The sequence below is a fragment of the Panulirus ornatus genome, chromosome 17 (genome assembly GCF_036320965.1).
Source record: "Panulirus ornatus isolate Po-2019 chromosome 17, ASM3632096v1, whole genome shotgun sequence".
Lineage (NCBI taxonomy): Eukaryota > Metazoa > Arthropoda > Malacostraca > Decapoda > Palinuridae > Panulirus > Panulirus ornatus.
In genome coordinates this window covers 6,655,815-6,674,363 of record NC_092240.1, presented here as the reverse complement: position 1 = coordinate 6,674,363, position 18,549 = coordinate 6,655,815, and the positions used below count along the sequence as shown (strand labels likewise).

Genomic DNA, 18,549 nt, shown 5'->3' with positions numbered 1-18,549 from the left:
AAGTTTCCTAAAGTTATAGCGTCTACTGTACACAATATTTCGTAATGATGGCCATTAAGCTTTGGCATATTTTCTGCGTATAGAATACATAAAAAAGTATTTGTGATCATCTCGAATCTGGTATTTCCTCGAAAGCGATAAAGCTAAAGTTGATTTTTCGTCTGGTTTCCCAGTATGTTGGAGCGGCAGATGGCAGACTGGTCTGGCAACACTGGAGGAACAGTGACTGCATACTGATATGGCACCAATGATGAAACAGCTAGCGGTGCAAGGCTACTGCAGCAGTGACGGCACAATGGTCTACCAGTAATGTGGGAACAGTGACGACATACTGACCTGGCAACACTACTGGAGATGTTATAGAATACGGTCTGGCAACAATGTTGGAACAGTGAAAGCACACAAATATGGTATCACTGCAGGAACAGTGACTCTGCACTAGTCTGGCAACACTGTTGGGGCATCGGACGGCACAATCGATTTGGTAACACTGCAGGAACAGCTGACGGCACACTGGCCTGGCAACACTGGGGGAAGCAGCTGCCTCGTAGGTGACTATTGATCTTCACTGGAAGCTCAAAGGATGACGGACGTAAGGAACACCAAGTTCTCGTAGTTGTTCACATGATATACAGTTTGTGGTTTAAGATGGCTGGATACTCTGGGTGCAAGAATTATCAGTCCAACTGTACTCGTAGCCACAAATTATCATGATATAAGGGTGGCCATAGAGCCAAGTATCTGTACAGTATTATCCATATCACGTATATTGGTTGCAGATTTATGTGTATGTATCGCAAAATATATTTACAGGAATTTAGGCTCATTTCTCAATGTTTGCTGTGCAGGCCCTTTATTGTACGTAGGAGGGCTTAAGTGGTTTGGTATTTCAGAGTGCTTTAGGGAACTCGTTTCAATAGATTTATTGTTTTATTTTGTCATTTGTATTTTGTGTCTAGGTTGTTACAAGTTATGTAACTCAGGGATTATATAACGGGAGGTTTCATCTTATTGGAGAATGAAATCAGGATTAGGTGCCAAACCTCATCAACAGTCTGGACTTTGTTTAGAATTATATCAAAAAGGGTGATTCAACACAGTCCAATCAGGGGAACTTGAGAAATAGTTCTGTCAAACCAGACAAGAGAAATATGGGGTGAGATTGATTAAAAGAATAAGGTGATAGTGATGAATTATACAAATTTTATACAGGTTTACTTGAAAATGATAAACTGATCAGATGATGCAATATGATAAAAGTTTGACATTTTTTTTTTTCTGACTTGGCCGTACGAGGATATATCTCTTTTTTGACTCTGGAAAGTGACATAGATATGCTTTGAATTTTTTTATGATTTGAATGAAAATTTATACTAATCTCCAATGGAGTGTTTCCTTTTCTAACTTGTGGTCCCCCCTAGATGAGGTTTAGGTCAGGTTGACTGATATAATTGATTGTAGATGTCATTTATATGGTAAATTTTAGGGTAGATTTCAGTTAAATCTTGCATCATTATTTCTAGCTGAAATTACACAAAATTATTATAAGGAGATATTAAAATATTTGTTGGTATGTGCAGAGATGAAAACTTGCAAAAACATTGACGTACCCTCAGAATGGGCAGAGCTTTGATGCAGTTGAAAGTAGTGGGGTAAAAATATGTAATTTGCTTAAATAAGTATCTCACATAATATAGGAGTATGTAATGTTATGTGACCTAATTAAGGAGTTGACTAGACCTAAGTAATGTAATCATGTAACGTAAAACTAACAACCCAACCAACCAAACTTAACCTAGCCTAACCTGACCTAACCTAACCCAACCTAGCAGTAACATAAGCTAGATTAATAGCATTAAACTAATGTACCAGTTGCCAAACTTTCCATCGTAAATTTCATTCATTGTATCACCTTCAATCTTATCCTTCTTAGAGTTACAATAACATACCAGTATCATGCGTCAGAAGCTATATCAATCTCTACTTTTCTAGATTCTTAAATCATGTACCAAATGAAAAAGAAATTGTGGTGTGAAGAACAAATGTAACATGAGAACAATTGTTTATGTAGGCAAATAATCTTTACAAAGAAGGATGCCTCCTGATCATTCCGATAAAAATGGCGTGCTTCATTATTTATCTGGGTCATTTTGTTTCTTCATGCTTTATCACGCCAAGAAATTAATGTGTTGTGAATGATTTCTAATTTACACTTACACTTCAGACACATGGTGGTTAGCAGTATCAAATTGCAACCCCAAAGGAATTTGACAAGTTTTTCTTTGTCTCAGATACGTTAATTCAAGAAGATGTCACAACTGATGCCAATGAGACACACGCTCAAATCGGACAAGGAGACCAAAGTCCTACAGGTATCGTTATGCCGTGTTCCTCACCCAGATAAATTAATATTCTGAGAAATGCATTTCCATTCTTTTTACAAATATTAAGGGAGCCTTAATGCTTTTATAACAAATCATATGCTAGCGTCTAGAATGTATAGCGTTGTTTATGAAAAAGAAGATGGGATATAAAGACATGATATGGGGTAAACGTAATGTACAAAATATTTTTTTAGAAATATTTTGCAAAATATTTAAGGAGAATTTGATATCGTATTCTTGCAAGTAAACGTAAACAACTTAAGAATTATTTGCTATATTACACATTGCATTGTTCTCTCAGCACCCTTTAATTTTGGGACGTAAACATGGAGGAACCAAAACATACGTGATTAAAATTATCATTTGATGGTAAGGAGTTGCATACTGTACCATCACTCATTTGACATAATCATACATAATATATGTTTTTAAGTACATACATTTTTATTATTTGTTTTAGTAAACAAATTATATTTTACCCCACAGTTTTCCACTCCTTCATAACCTCCCTCTATTGGTTTAAAAAGAAATCAAAGATTAGATAGATTTCCCATAGTTATTTCTGTAACTACAGTGGACCATATTTGAATCCAGATCTTCATTAGTCATTTACCAAAACTAATTACACTGTGAAGGAAACTGTATTTTATCATTTCTTGATTTGAAGGACCCTGAAACCAATTTTGGAATACCATTCATTTTGTTTATGAATGTTTATGTACTGTGTGGTAAATGCATTAAGACAAACATGATTTGGATCGTTTTATGTATTGTATGATAAGTCATTTGTGAAGAGGCTTTAAGGGGTAAAGAAAAATCAACAAGAATATATAAAAACCTCAGTGAACTTCTTTTACAGCTGTTATTTACTTTGACTTGCAGTGTTAAGTCAAAATATACCATAATCTTACTCGTTTACTATTACACCTTATGTCAGGTACTGTATGTACCCTGATATATTCATTTGATGGAATCCAGTTGTCTGCTAAAAGGGAGAAATGTTTGTAGATTTTTTGTTTTTTGGCCAAACACAAAGAACATCATCTACACTTGCAGATTATGACCATTTTATTGACTGGAGTAATGCTAATTCAGTTATAAAATGTAACTCCTTTACCACAAGAAATATCATTGAATCTACTATTATTATGTACATGAAAAATTGTTGCATGAATATTAGTGAAGGTCTGTACAAATTTTATGACAGGCATGGTGTCAAAGCTAAACATAGGCATGGTGTCAAAGCTAAACATCATTCGGTAACACTTGTTTACCTGTGGCGTCTTAGCTAAATCTCCTTTTATATCAACTGACTGTTCTAAGTCTTATATCTCATTATTTTATCTCCCCTGACAATGTCATCATTACATGAAAATGCTCTTGGGAACTTATCAAATACTAGATCATGTGCACTACTGCGAAATATTGTAGTACAATTATATATATATTATATATATATATATATATATATATATATATATATATATATATATATATATATTTTTTTTTTTTTTAAACTATTCGCCATTTCCCGCGTTAGCGAGGTAGCGTTAAGAACAGAGGACTGGGCCTTTTTTGGAATATCCTCACCTGGCCCCCCTCTGTTCCTTCTTTTGGAAAATTAAAAAAAAAAACGAGAGGGGAGGATTTCCAGCCCCCCGCTCCCTCCCCTTTTAGTCGCCTTCTACGACACGCAGGGAATACATGGGAAGTATTCTTAATCCCCTATCCCCAGGGATTTATATATATATATATATATATATATATATATATATATATATATATTTATTTATTTTTTTTTTTTTTCATACTATTTGCCATTTCCCGCGTTAGCGAGGTAGCATTAAGAACAGAGAACTGGGCCTTAGAGGGAATGTCCTCACCTGACCCCCTTCTCTGTTCCTTCTTTTGGAAAATTAAAAAAAACAAGAAAGGGGAGGATTTCCAGCCACCTGCTCCCTCCCCTTTTAGTCGCCTTCTACGACACGCAGGGAATACGTGGGAAGTATTCTTTCTCCCCTATCCCCATATATATATATATATATATATATATATATATATATATATATATATATATATATATATATGGATCTGGCAGCAGATGGAACCGTGGAAGCGGAAGTAGATCATAGGGTGGGGGAGGGGGCGAAAATCCTGGGAGCCTTGAAGAATGTGTGGAAGTCGAGAACATTATCTCGGAAAGCAAAAATGGGTATGTTTGAAGGAATAGTGGTTCCAACAATGTTGTATGGTTGCGAGGCGTGGGCTATGGATAGAGTTGTGCGCAGGAGGGTGGATGTGCTGGAAATGAGATGTTTGAGGACAATGTGTGGTGTGAGGTGGTTTGATCGAGTAAGTAACGTAAGGGTAAGAGAGATGTGTGGAAATAAAAAGAGCGTGGTTGAGAGAGCAGAAGAGGGTGTTTTGAAATGGTTTGGGCACATGGAGAGAATGAGTGAGGAAAGATTGACCAAGAGGATATATGTGTCGGAGGTGGAGGGAATGAGGAGAAGTGGGAGACCAAATTGGAGGTGGAAAGATGGAGTGAAAAGGATTTTGTGTGATCGGGGCCTGAACATGCAGGAGGGTGAAAGGAGGGCAAGGAATAGAGTGAATTGGAGCGATGTGGTATACAGGGGTTGACGTGCTGTCAGTGGATTGAATCAAGGCATGTGAAGCGTCCGGGGTAAACCATGGAAAGCTGTGTAGGTATGTATATTTGCGTGTGTGGACGTGTGTATGTACATGTGTATGGGGGGGGTTGGGCCATTTCTTTCGTCTGTTTCCTTGCGCTACCTCGCAAACGCGGGAGACAGCGACGAGGTAAAAAAAAAAAGAAAAAAATATATATATATATTTATATATATCCTGGGGATAGGGGAGAAAGAATACTTCCCACGTATTCCCTGAGTGTTGTAGAAGGCGAATAAAAGGGAAGGGAGCGGGGGGGCTGGAAATCCTCCCCCTCTCGTTTTTTTTTTTTTTTTTTTTCAAAAGAAGGAACAGAGAGGGGGGCCAGGTGAGGACATTCCCTCAAAGGCCCAGTCCTCTGTTCTTAACGCTACCTTGCTATCCCGAGAAATGGCGAATAGTAAAAAAAAAAATGTATATATATATATATATATATATATATATATATATATATATATATATATATATATATATATATATATATATATATTATCCCTGGGGATAGGGGATTAAGAATACTTCCCACGTATTCCCTGCGTGTCGTAGAAGGCGACTAAAAGGGGAGGGAGCGGGGGGCTGGAAATCCTCCCCTCTCATTTTTTTTTTTTTTTTCCAAAAGAAGGAACAGAGGGGGCCAGGTGAGGATATTCCAAAAAAGGCCCAGTCCTCTGTTCTTAATGCTACCTCGCTAACGCGGGAAATGGCGAATAGTTTAAAAGAAAAGAAAAAAAAAAAAATATATATATATATATATATATATATATATATATATATATATATATATATATATATATACATATACATATACATATATTTTATCCCTGGGGATAGGGGAGAAAGAATACGTCCCATGTATTCCCTGTGTGTCGTAGAAGGCAACTAAAGGGGAAGGGAGTGGGGGGCTGGAAATCCTCCCCTCTCGATTTTCCAAAAGAAGGAACAGAGAAGGGGGCCAGGTGAGGATATTCCTTTAAAGGTCCAGTACTCTGTTCTTGACACTACCTCGCTTGACGGGAGATGGCGAATAGTATGAAAGAAAAAAGAAAATATTTATATTTATTATACTTTGTCGCTGTCTCCCGCATTAGCGAGGTAACGCAAGGAAACAGACGAAAGAATGGCCCAACCCACCCACATACACATGTATATACATACACGTCCACACACTTATATATACATACCTTTACATTTCAGTGTATACATATATATGAATGCATAGACATATACATATATACACATGTACATAATTCATACTTGCTGCCTTTATTCATTCCTGTCGCCACACATGAAATGACAGCCCCCTCCCCCTGCACGTGCGCAAGTTAGCACTAGTAAAAGACAACAAAAGCCACATTCGTTCACACTCAGTCTCTAGCTGTCATGTATAATGCACCGAAACCACAGCTCCCTCTCCACGTCCAGGTCATACAAAACTTTCCATTGTTTACCTCAGACGCTTCACATGCCCTGGTTCAATCCATGCCTTTCACCCTCCTTCATGTTTAGGCCCCGATCGCTCAAAATCTTTTTCACTCCATCGTTCCACCTCCAATTTGCTCTCCCACTTCTCCTCGTTCCCTCCACCTCTGACACATATATCCTCTTTGTCAGTCTTTCTTCACTCATTCTCTCCATGTGACCAAACCATTTCAATACACCCTCTTCTGCTCAATGGATTGAACCAGGGCATGTGAAGTGTTGGGTAAACCATGGAAAGTTTTGTGGAGCCTGGATGTAGAAAGGGAGCTGTGGTTTCACTGCACTGCATGCTACCACGCGGGCGTTCGGGGGGGAGGGCGTTGTCATTTCATGTGTGGCGGGTTGGCGACGGGAATGAATAAAGGCAGCAAGTGTAAATTATGTCCATGTGTATATATGTATATGTCTGTGTATGTATATATATATATATATATGTTGAAATGTATAGGGATGTACATGTGTGTGTGTGGACGTGTATGTATATACATGTGTATGTGGGTGGGTTGGGCCATTCTTTCTTCTGTTTCCTTGCGCTACCTCGCTTATGCAGGAGACAGCGTCAAAGTATGATAAAAAAAATAAATAGAAAAGATATATATCCCATGGGGATAGGGGAAAAAGAATACTGTCCATGTATTCCCTGCATGTCATAGAAGGCAACTAGGAGGGGCAGGAGCAGGTAGCTGGAAATCCTCACTTTATGTATTATTTGCCAAAAGAAGGAATGGGGCAAGGAGCCAAGTGAGGAATTTTCCTTCTAATACTCTGTTATCTGTTCTTGATGCTACCTCGCTCATTCAGGAAATGAAGAGCATGTATGAAAAAATATATCTGTGTGTGTGTAGCTTCTTTCCATGATTTTCATGTTGTGTTGATGTATACAGGGTTTTCTTTGCCTTAAAACTTCCTTACAGTACAAAAGTTTCATATAATTTGTAGATTATGATAGGAGGTAGTACACAGAATTACTGTACACCTAATTTACAAAGTATTCTGTTGATTGCTTTTTTTCACTAACATCTAATTTTACCTTTTCTAAGTAGATCTGAGGATGTGCTGTGGACTGAAGAAATACTTTGCATGTAGTAATTTTAGTCAAATTCTAATCATTAGTAGCAGTGGAAAATTTGAAGTAAAGGCACTGACTGCTCATCACCAGTTAACAATCTGGTTGTGTCTAAAGGTCAAAGAGTAGGATTTTGAGTATAGGTTGTTCTGCATTAGATCATATTATATACCGGTACACTACATAAGACTCGCCTTTATCTTGAATGAGGTTACTTGATTTGCTGTGTGTTGGCAATGTAGCCATGCAAAGGCAAGGATGCTAAAGTCATTTTCACATACACTTCTGTAGCTGCTTTTATTTATATTCAAAAGCAGTTTAACTATAAACACCCATTCCTGAAATAGTATAATGTAACAAGATGAAACAGAAAAATTTACCACCTGTCAATGAACCCAGGATCTTTACCTTTCGGAGATGAGATGATAAGTACTACAGCATACAACAGCCACTTCTGCTTCATATGATGGTAACCTTAGTTTATAGAAAAATCTAGTTTTGCTTCTGTTTTTGCATCTTCTAGCTGTACCATATGCATTACAGAAACATGTTGCTGCCCTCTAAAAGACTATATATGATTATTTACATTAATACCTGTTTTGGCTTATGGGGGGAGCTCCACATCCAGGAGCTATCTGTAAATATTTATTTTTGCCATAGATAGCATGTCTTGTCATTGCTCAGTTTAGGCTTAAAAAAATCTCTATCATAATCAGAATTCATGATATTTCCCCAATTCAGGAGGTCACTGTACCTGTCCCACTTCCTCCTAAGGATTCAGCAAGAACAGATGATCGAAGATTATGGGTTGGCAATCTTGATTCTCGGCTAAGAGAGTAAGTATTCCTGCCAATTTCTTTGGTGATTATTATGGTACTGTATTCATTATCTTGCACATTATTTATCACAAGACTTCACATATTTTCTGATAGTATGTAGGTGAGATTGATTGTTCAAAGTAGCTAGGTCATCATTTAACATGATCCAAAAGGAATGGCATTCCCATTTTTAAGAGGAATTTACTTAGTCTTGGGGTGTAAGATGAGAAAATAACTGGCTCTGTTTTCAGTCCATGCCTTGAAAGAGGATCAAATTAACCTTCAAGAGTTCTCTTTGATGGATACTTTCTGTACACCAGGAGCTTCAGATTTCAACAGCTTTCTTTAAAAGACAGACAGTAAAACCTGAAGATGCTAAGACATGGTGTGAATGATATGTAGACAGTAGTATTTGAAAACATTAAAGACGTAGTGAGAATGACAGTTGTGCATATCTAATCAAGGTGCTTTCTCTCCCCTATTGGTATCAACTCCTTAAAATGGTGGAAAACTTTGGCCCGCTGGTGGAATTCGACTTTCTCTATCATCGATCGGGCCCTCAGGCTGGCCAACCACGTGGATATGCCTTCGTGACATTCAGATCCTCCCAGTCTGCCCAGACAGCTATGAAAGTACTTGATGGGAAGATAATCTTGGGTCGGAGGATGGCAGTTAAATGGGCCCATGCCCAGGATGAGGTAAAATACATATGTCATAAATCCAGTAATATTTCATTGGCTGCAGTACAAAGGAGCTTTCAAAGTGGATCTCATTATTTTCTTAAGGAATATTAGATCATTAGTCAGTGAAACTGCCAGCTATGTACAAATAGTACCACTATAATCTGTTTAGCACTTGCTTTGACTGTGAGAAGAAACTAATTGTAAATGATTTCATGAATATCATTGTTCAACTATTTGTCTATATCTCTGATGCTCATTCCCTTCAGGAACTCCCTTGAGGGGTGGGCATGGCAAAAGTGTCTCCTTAACAGTTGTACTCTAGTACCGCTTCTCAGCCTTTTAGTGCCTCACCCCTAACAAGCCTTTAGCAGAGGGCAACTCTAACGAGGTGTTTCCAGAGGCTCCTACCTAATGTTCTTACCAATTACTTCAGCGTCATTGTTCAGCTCATTTATATTTCATCGTAAATAACACTATCATTTGTACATTTTAATCGACATTGCCAGGATCTTTTTAAAAGCACCACAGTTATACACCACTGGAACTGAAATTCTTCTTATATCCATTTGCTCTCCATATGTTAATGATTCAGTTTTTTCTTCTTTTTCTAATCGTAAGGAAATAGTGCCAGGAACAGGTGACTGAGCCTTTGCAGAGAAATCCACGATCCTTTTACCTCTAGAATTATTTTGTGGTTCTGTGCTGAGCTTCTTCCTTATTGCTGTTCCCCCCTCTATAATCCCAGAACCCCTTTTCCAGGGACTTTTGCAGCTTCAAGGCTGCACTGCAGTCTGTAGCAGGGAAAGTATTGATTTCTTTGGAATTTTTCAACATGATTGTACTACTCTGATGATACAGCCTTACTAAAGGAGACTTTACACTAGCAGCATTACTGCTAGCAGACAGGGTTTGCCTCGTCCATTGAAATGTTAAACAACCATGGTGATGATACACAACCTTAGCACACTCTCACATTTAATTTAGAACATACTTTCATAAAACCCTTTATTTTCATATATGTCTTACTTTCATCATAGAAGCTCATTCAGCATTCAGACATGTTCCATGTAATTCATATAGAGTTAGATGTAATGTATGCTTCTTTCCAAATCCATAAGTGTTGCATTCATTTTCTTTTTTCTGTAGCCTTGTTCACTATGTGCCTGTGTGACAAAATCAGGTATACACAAGCACAAGCACTTCCCTTCCTAAATCTGCATTATTCTTCATGATTTTATGAGAATGTAATATATTATAGTTGTCTTCTAGAATGCAGATGAAAGATGTGGTCTTTGCTTTCAGAGTGTCTATGAAAGGAATAAAGAAAAACCAGCCCCTCCTATTCTTAGTGGCGGTAAGGGAGAAACTAGTAAAGTAAGGTAAGTTTGATGAGAACTGTGCTTTTCTAGTTTTTTTATTATTAGTGGGAGGGTTTATACCTTATATTGTGGGGAAAAAGTTACTTTAGAAGCTTATTTACCCTGTATTTGCGGGAAAGAAGTTACTCTTTTTTGTATGTGTATTGACCATGCAGTTTTACTTCATTATCTAAGTAGTTACTGCTGTCCATAATTCTGATGTTTAAGAAGTCTTCTTTTTCATTTTAGTGTGTTTTATTCTCTAGCACCACTGTTTTTTCTGTATTGAAACATTGTTCCTGTTACATGTTTGAACCCTCCGTGAACATAGAAATAATCATATCTCCTGTTCCCTTTTATTATTGATAACTTTAGGTCTGTTTTGTCATTGTGTCTGTAATGTTTAGGTATTGCACTGTCTTCACACTTTGCTTCAGTTTAATGAGCCTGACAGGAGAGCTGATGTTGCTGAAGCTTCTGATTTTAGGTGTCCCTTTGGACCACAAATTGTACTGTAAGCCCAGAAATGATGTATGATTTCCCCAAAACCACTTCCAGAAACTAACTCAAAAATGTGTAAGTTATTTTTTCCTTAAACCTGCCAATAGATGGCAGTAATTGGTACAGCTCACTTTGCTTACCATGGGATATGTCATTAGTTCAAGCTGTTATGGGAAGAAAATGCTTGATGCTTCTGATTTTTACAGGATGGAGCTTGATTTTGGATGTTATTTCTCTGGTTCATTTGATACATTGTTCTGATGAAGCAGGCTGCTGTTACAGTTCTGTTTATCTATCTGTCTGCCTATTACTCTGATGCCTGTTCCCTTTGGAAACTCCCTCCAGGGGGTGGCCAAGGCAAAAGAGTCTCCATATCTGGTGAATGCCAGTCCTAATTCTTAGCCTTTATTGCCACACCCTTAGCCAGCCACAGGCAGAAGGCAACTCTAGCACAGTGTTTTCAGAGGCTTCTATCAAATGTTCCCCACAGCTACCATTACCTGATGTGCCAACTAAATTTTTCCTATCAGATTTTGTGTTTGTGCAGAATATTAAGCAGGCTGAAATCAGTAGTTTACTAGCATATCTGCATTAGGCTTGAGTTTTTTGTAGGTTGTAATGAATTTTATCTTGTCATTGACCTTGCAATCTCTCTCCCTTAAATGAAATGGGTCATCCTCTGCTTGAGGTAAGAATAGAAGTTGGAATAGAGGTATTCATACTTCAGCATTTTTTGACTGGCATTCAGTTGCAGTAGCAGGTACACCATCTAAAGGATGTCTTAACTGATGTTGATCAGTTTCTGATGAACATTGACAATTTTTGTCCATAGATTTCATTTCTTGTACATTATGTGTGATGCTCTTGACTTACTGGCCAAATCCAAAGATTTTTTTTAACTTGCATACTGTTGGATGGTGCAAAGCTGCTTGACATAATAATGAGCAGGATTTTTTGTAATACTTCTTGCCAGTATATACATTTAATCAATTCACACTTCCACCTTTATACATGAAACAAATCCTACTCATGATGAAAAACTCTAAGGTATCCTTACATGAAATATCTTTAGCCATAAATAAATAGATTATTGCACTTGTATGGTTTACAGTACCTCTTCTTGTATACTTCCAAATGGCCATATTCTATTCAAAGATTTTCATTCATACATTCTTTCCTATTTGTAGATTCTTTTAACTAAGTATTTTCCCCTCACATTTTCACTCTATCTTCAGTCCAGTATCCTAAATCCATCAGTAAGGTGTAACATATCAAGGCTTATTATTATGCATGACTTGGGTGGTTTTAGGAAAACAAAGATGTCCCATTCATAGATCAAATATTGGACAACCACTCCAGCATGCAAGCTTCGTGCACACTACACTGAATCATTTTTATCCTACAGTACTTTCAGTGCAAGTTCAGTAGCATTTATTAGTTCTTTGGATATTGACACCTAATATGTTTTAATTAGATTGTTTATTTATTTATGGTTTGTCTCTGAAGAGTGAGAGATTATTTAAGTTACACATGCAAGGTAAGAGTGACATTTGTTGTATATGTGTACAGGGGGCTCATCGCTCATTTCACTGAACGCAGACAAGCCAACCCTACTTGCAAGATAAAAAAAAAATGTTTGCTTGTAATTTATTTCCTGTCAGTTCTACCTATCTATCTATCCATTTATTTCTCTGATGGCAGTTTCCTTTGGGAACTCCCTCAGGTGGTTGTCAGTTTAATCCTCATATCTATTGTCCTTACGGTTTTGCTTTGCTTTGCTCTTCTTTTTTCAGACTTCCCCAGATACACCCTTCTTTGTTCTTTTACTATGTATCTTTGTATATTTCAGCCAAAAAAGTAAAATTGCCGCTTTAGAGGCAAAACTAAAACTCCTCGAAGAAGATAAGCTTAAAGTGAACCTGACTCCTGATATTGGGGCCAATGCTTCACGACCCACCTCAGTCACGTATGCATTTATTGAAAGGAAGTCAGGAACCAAACTTCAAGGCCAGGGAACATCTTCTAGATCACATCAATCTTCTAGTCATCCTTATCACAGTTCAAGAACTTCTAAAAAACATTGATGAATTCAGAGATGCATAATTAAAGTCTGGAATTATAGATATGACTTAGGTTAGATTTTTTCAAAGCAGTTCCTTACATCTGTAGCCTTAGTTTTGTCATTTCCCAATAGAAAATAAGAGACTTGCTGAATGTAGCTAGTATTTTGTTATTACAAGAAAGTTATATAGATCTGATGAACTGATTTCCTGTTGAATATATTTATGTAAAGACAAGTTTTTACTCATACATATGTAATTCCATTTCTGTTGTAAATTAGTAACTCAGTGTACTGCTGACCATCAGTGACATTTTCTTAAGAATAGCTCAAGTCTAGATTTCTAATGAACTTATTTTTTGGTAACACATTTAAAAGAATATGAGTCCTTAGTGATGCTCTTTTAATCAGACTGAACTGCTGATTGGAAAACTATTTGTCTCAAGATTTGAACTTATTAAGCTTCCTCTTTTCCTAAAGAAAGTTAGCATTGATAATTTTATGGGGGAAGGTATTAATGTTATAGCTAAACAGTCTCTGCTAAACCAGATATTGATATTTGGTGATACAGCATGAAGCACTCAGTTGTTAATTATCATATGAAAATAGCAGTCTTGATTAATTTTATTGTGATGAGAAATTCAGAAAAGTGTAGGAGAAACATAAGAAACTTTTATTAGGGATAAACAACAAATAAACTTGACAGATCTTGAGATACACCTATGAGTTGTTCACTTGGCTTTGGATGGGAAAGGTGAGCATACATGATTGATTGTTTCTGAGATTTGGGAACCTTCATATTTGTAAAAGGTCTCACAGAACATTTGTTATTAGTTCTGCATTACCAATACCCTTCACAAGGCTGTAGCTGGCACCTAATTGTTCAAGAAACTATTCCATGGTAACAGAAGTGAAAGATCTGAACAAACAACTTTAGTCATCTCTCGGAAATGCGATTTTGAGATGGCAAAGTGAAAAAAAAAATCATAACATGAAATGTGCCCTTTAGCATAGTGATCCAAAATTTACAAACTTGATGTGAATACTTTTCATATGTCGAAATTTCAGAATTTTCTTTGATAGTGAAGTATACATAATGTGTTTGCTATTCCTGATTTTTATGTGTTGATAAGATTTCCTTTGTTAATTAGTGGTGTAATGGCTCATTCGCTTATGATTTGTATCCTCTACCTCAAGCTGTTCAAGTGTACTTTGAGTATAGAACCTTCAGAAACGTATTTATAGTGTAAGAAGAGTGTAATATACCATAGAATGCTTTACCAAAAAGTAGCATGTATACTAAACTTTACAGTATTAATGTAAATATTTACCATGGAAATAGATTTCTGATTGGTGCTGCAGAGTGATTGTTATTCAGAATTATTCATACTTTTAAATGGGTGTGGGTTATGATATGGGGACGTTCCATTACATTGATCTTCAGTGATAACTGTTGATACATTGTGTATAATGAAATATATTTTCACAGTTGATATTGCATATTCCTTTGATGTATAAGTAGCTGTTAGACATATCACTTTTCCTGAATCACCCACTGTGAATCCACACACTGCATACCAACATTAAAAATTCATTATGTTCATACTTGCTCTGCAAGTTTGTCTTGGAGATATTGTTGGCCTCTTCATTTGCATACCTTATGGAAACAAAAGCTTTAAGCCATTTTTTATAAGAAAAGGACAAAGCTTAAGAGATGAAATTTATTTATTATAAATTTATTTGAGCAGGTGCATTGGACATTGAAATAAATGAATAGTAACACTGGAGAAAGAAAAATTTAGTGCCAGGAAGGGTATTAGAGGAAAGCTTCAATATATTTAGGGAGTGTTATACATGGAAAGGCCAGAAAACAGCAGTAGTGTTGGTTTATGGTGATTTTAGGTGTTGGAGGACAGCAATAGTATTCTAATTTCCTATTCTGTGTTGCTGGAGATAGGATTTTGAATCATTCTCCTCCTCCCCACCCACCATTATTGAGGAACACCATGTATTTTCATAAATAAATTGGTATGTAATGTAGGAAATGATGGATGGAAGACACGTTCAGATCTAATCACAGCCGCCAGATACTGTGGAGAAGAAAGACTGTTGCTGTTACTCTGTAAAGAAAAAATTAAAATTTTGTGCAAATAACTAGCATTCTTATTCTCTCATAAGTTCATTTAAGTTTTTGTCTTGCCGTGTTTTACATGGCCATTCTTGTATTGTAGGTTTGACCCTTTAATTTTATACTCATCTCTATTTCTTTAGAGTTAATACAAATTCAGTTAGTGACATTATTTAGTATTTTGAAAACTTTTGTTTGATCTTGGAGTTTGCAAGTATTTAAAGATGATTTTCGATCTCTTGTCTTTCCTCATATGTCTTATTTCTGAGTGATAGAATTAGTTTTATTATATTTATAAAGTTTAGACACTAGAATTGAACAGTGCATTCTAACTGTGGTGTGATTGAAACAAAACATTGTTTGCTTTACTGCATGCACTTAAACATTTCATTGCATGTTTTATATCATTACATATTATCACTGAGAATTTTCTTATTGTGCCTCTAATAATGACTTACCAAACATTTCCTATCTATGTTTAACATTTTTATCTCCAAATTGCTTTACTATAGATAGATTTGTCTACATAAAAGTCAATCTGCCATGCCTCTTGTTCAGTGCATCAGTTTGTCTGAAGCTTTTTAATGGTTCTTGACAGTCCTCCTTGTTTAGATTCATTTCCTATTTTCATATCTTCAAACCTTCTCTCCAGATCATATACAGAGATAATTTGATGAATGTGGCCTAGATCCTAAACATTTGGTACCCTGATTGTTCATGCTGAGCCAGTCAGTGCTTCCCGATTTAAAATTATATGTTTTCAATATGTATGCCGGTCCACACGCTGTATATACTCAGTTTCATGTCTTAAAAAAGTGTGACAAAAGTTTAGAAAAAAACATGAAATGGAGTGGTAGGATGGCCGATGACTTAAGAGAATGAAGTGCATTTCTATTGCAAAGATTTAAGGGCTAAGGCATACAACAGTAAAAGAATGTCATTGGTTCACAAAGTAAACATGGCAGTGTTAGCATGAATTTCAAAGTAAACATGGCAGTGTTAGCATGACTTTATGCTAATTATAACTGGCTGAAGTCAAAATGGAAACACGGTGAAGGTGACTTGAATTAAAGCCGAGGTAGTATGAAGAAAAGTTGTGATTTTATTCGAAATACCTTCCCTAAGGTTAGACTAATTCAGATGGTATGAGCTTTAATTCTGTATTTTGAAAGTGTTCATTATGTGATGTACTACTGTAGAGAGTTTGTTTTTTATAATAGGGTTGTGAATGCAGAATTTACCTGCTGCGGTTTGATCACATCACATAGTCAAACAAAGGACCCTCTTAACAATGGCTGGAAAAACTGGTTGAAAAGTTCTATGGATGTATGATTGTTACCACAGTGAAGCAGATGGTCTGCTTCTTCATATGTATTCAGAAATTGGGATATATGAGAAGAATAAGGATTGCATAGCTGGTACTTGATTAACAACGCAGGAAAAAAATTAAAAAAGATAAATTGGATAGAGTTCTGTGAGCTGGTGGAGAATTTTGAGTATGTAACAGTTATTTGTTGTTATGGAAAAATAATTAGGAAAGGAGGCTAAAGTTATAAAACACTTGTTGGCACAACTTTTTACTAGTGCCTTCTAGGAGTTAAGGACAATAGATTTAATATTATTGTGAAAATTTCAGACATATTACATTCCTTCAAAGGGAGAGGTAGCGAAGTAAGAAAAGGATGTGGATGTATTTCAAACTTAATTCAAAAACTTTTTGATTGTGTTACCAGCAACCAGCAACTTCCACTTGACTAATATCCAGTTTCTGTGAATGTGTGTCCATACTTATAGTCCCATTCTTTATTATCATGCTCATAATTTACTTTTCAGTCTGAATTCTTAACACAATTAGGGTTCGGTACATATTAATCCATAGATCTTTCATGTTTATTAGTTAAACTAATGCATTATTATTATTTTCATCCTAATGATTCATATTTAAGTATGTCATGTTTCACATAGTTCTGTATTACTTTTAATTTATTCAGAACCTGATTTTTTTCATCACTTCTCTATTAGGATAAAATTAATATCCTCAGTTTAGCATATGAATGCCTTGCATTATACAGTATTCTATGCCTTTAATATTAAATATTTGATATGGTTATGTGGCAAAATTTTATTTATATCAGCTAATGAGTTTTACTCATGATTACCATTCAGTTAGAACTATGCATTTGATAAATCAAAAGTTTTTGAAGGGAAAATTTTGTACCTTTTGGACAAAAAATCTCTGGGGTAAGGTATCATAGGTTATTCTAAGAGTATGCCATTTGTGTTGTTGACAAGTAGAAATATTAAATAGTATACTAGACTATGTACATTCTTAGGTCCTGTAGGTACACTTGGAGTTATCTCTTAGGAAATGTTTCAAACGTATCTGAATAGGAATGATTGTGAATTTATGATCATCGCCCCAAGAGAATTTTTGGTATTGTATAGATTTTATTTTGATGTTTTTAGAATCTTTGTAAAACAAGTGTACATAATAAATTGAAGATGGGAATTTTTTTATTCATACTTTTCAATCAGTGTATGAAGTAAGGAATTTATGAATGAGGCCATTTCTTCAGCCGTTACTGGCCCTGACTTGCTAATGCAGGAAATTACAATGAAAATAAAGTTTCATTTAAGGCACAGCTTTTGTTCATCTTTTAATAATTTTTCATCTTTATTATACAAAGCTTAAGAGTACTGTTAACTAAGAAGAAAGGATAAGAAATGGGGTAACTAGGTTCAGAGGGGAGGAGTGAATGTGGATAATAGAAAAGAGCCCAATTGCCTTCATGACTCGGATGATTAAAGGTTTAAACATACTATTCACTCCTCCATTTGTTCTAACATGATGTACTCTTTGGAAACCCCTCACTCCCTCCACATGTACCAGTAAAAATTTATTTGCAGTATTATGAATGTATGTAACATTACTAAAAACTGATATAGTGAAATATTGGAGCATGGGTATAGCCTATCCCTAACAGGAGCAATGCATTAGCAACCATGCATTTTTATATTTTTAGCAGAAACTGCAGAAGCTGGTGACTGAGTTTGGTAAAGTGTGTGGAAGAAGAAAGTTGAGAGTAAATGTGAATAAGAGCAAGGTTATTAGGTACAGTAGGGGTGAGGGTCAAGTCAATTGGGAGGTGAGTTTGAATGGAGAAAAACTGGAGGAAGTGAAGTGTTTTAGATATCTGGGAGTGGATCTGTCAGCGGATGGAACCATGGAAGCGGAAGTGGATCATAGGGTGGGGGAGGGGGCGAAAATTTTGGGAGCCTTGAAAAATGTGTGGAAGTCGAGAACATTATCTCGGAAAGCAAAAATGGGTATGTTTGAGGGAATAGTGCTTCCAACAATGTTGTATGGTTGCGAGGCGTGGGC

At 36.2% G+C, this 18,549-nt stretch overlaps 1 protein-coding gene across 2 annotated transcripts; it reads left to right on the top strand.

Annotated features, from left to right (window-relative positions):
* Nucleotides 1–438: 438 nt before the first annotated feature.
* On the top strand, nucleotides 439–17,676 carry LOC139754538 (probable RNA-binding protein 18). Of its 2 annotated transcripts, XM_071671856.1 has the most exons (6): nucleotides 439–592; nucleotides 2,292–2,372; nucleotides 8,362–8,459; nucleotides 8,926–9,136; nucleotides 10,424–10,500; nucleotides 12,830–17,676. In XM_071671856.1, exons 2-6 carry the CDS (start codon nucleotides 2,310–2,312, stop codon nucleotides 13,062–13,064), a joined length of 684 nt encoding a protein of 227 aa, XP_071527957.1. In that variant the 5' UTR covers nucleotides 439–592; nucleotides 2,292–2,309; the 3' UTR covers nucleotides 13,065–17,676. The 2 variants fall into 2 exon arrangements, with proteins under 2 accessions (XP_071527957.1, XP_071527958.1); XM_071671857.1 differs by lacking the exon at nucleotides 2,292–2,372 and having other exon boundaries at nucleotides 450–592.
* Nucleotides 17,677–18,549: the final 873 nt, after the last annotated feature.

Coding starts and splice junctions, on each gene's coding strand:
- LOC139754538 (XM_071671856.1), top strand. CDS start 2,310: ATGTCACAACTGATGCCAATGAGACACACGCTCAAATCGGACAAGGAG. Junction 8,460..8,925: donor GATTCTCGGCTAAGAGAGTA/AGTATTCCTGCC, acceptor CCCCTATTGGTA/TCAACTCCTTAAAATGGTGG. Junction 10,501..12,829: donor GGAGAAACTAGTAAAGTAAG/GTAAGTTTGATG, acceptor TGTATATTTCAG/CCAAAAAAGTAAAATTGCCG.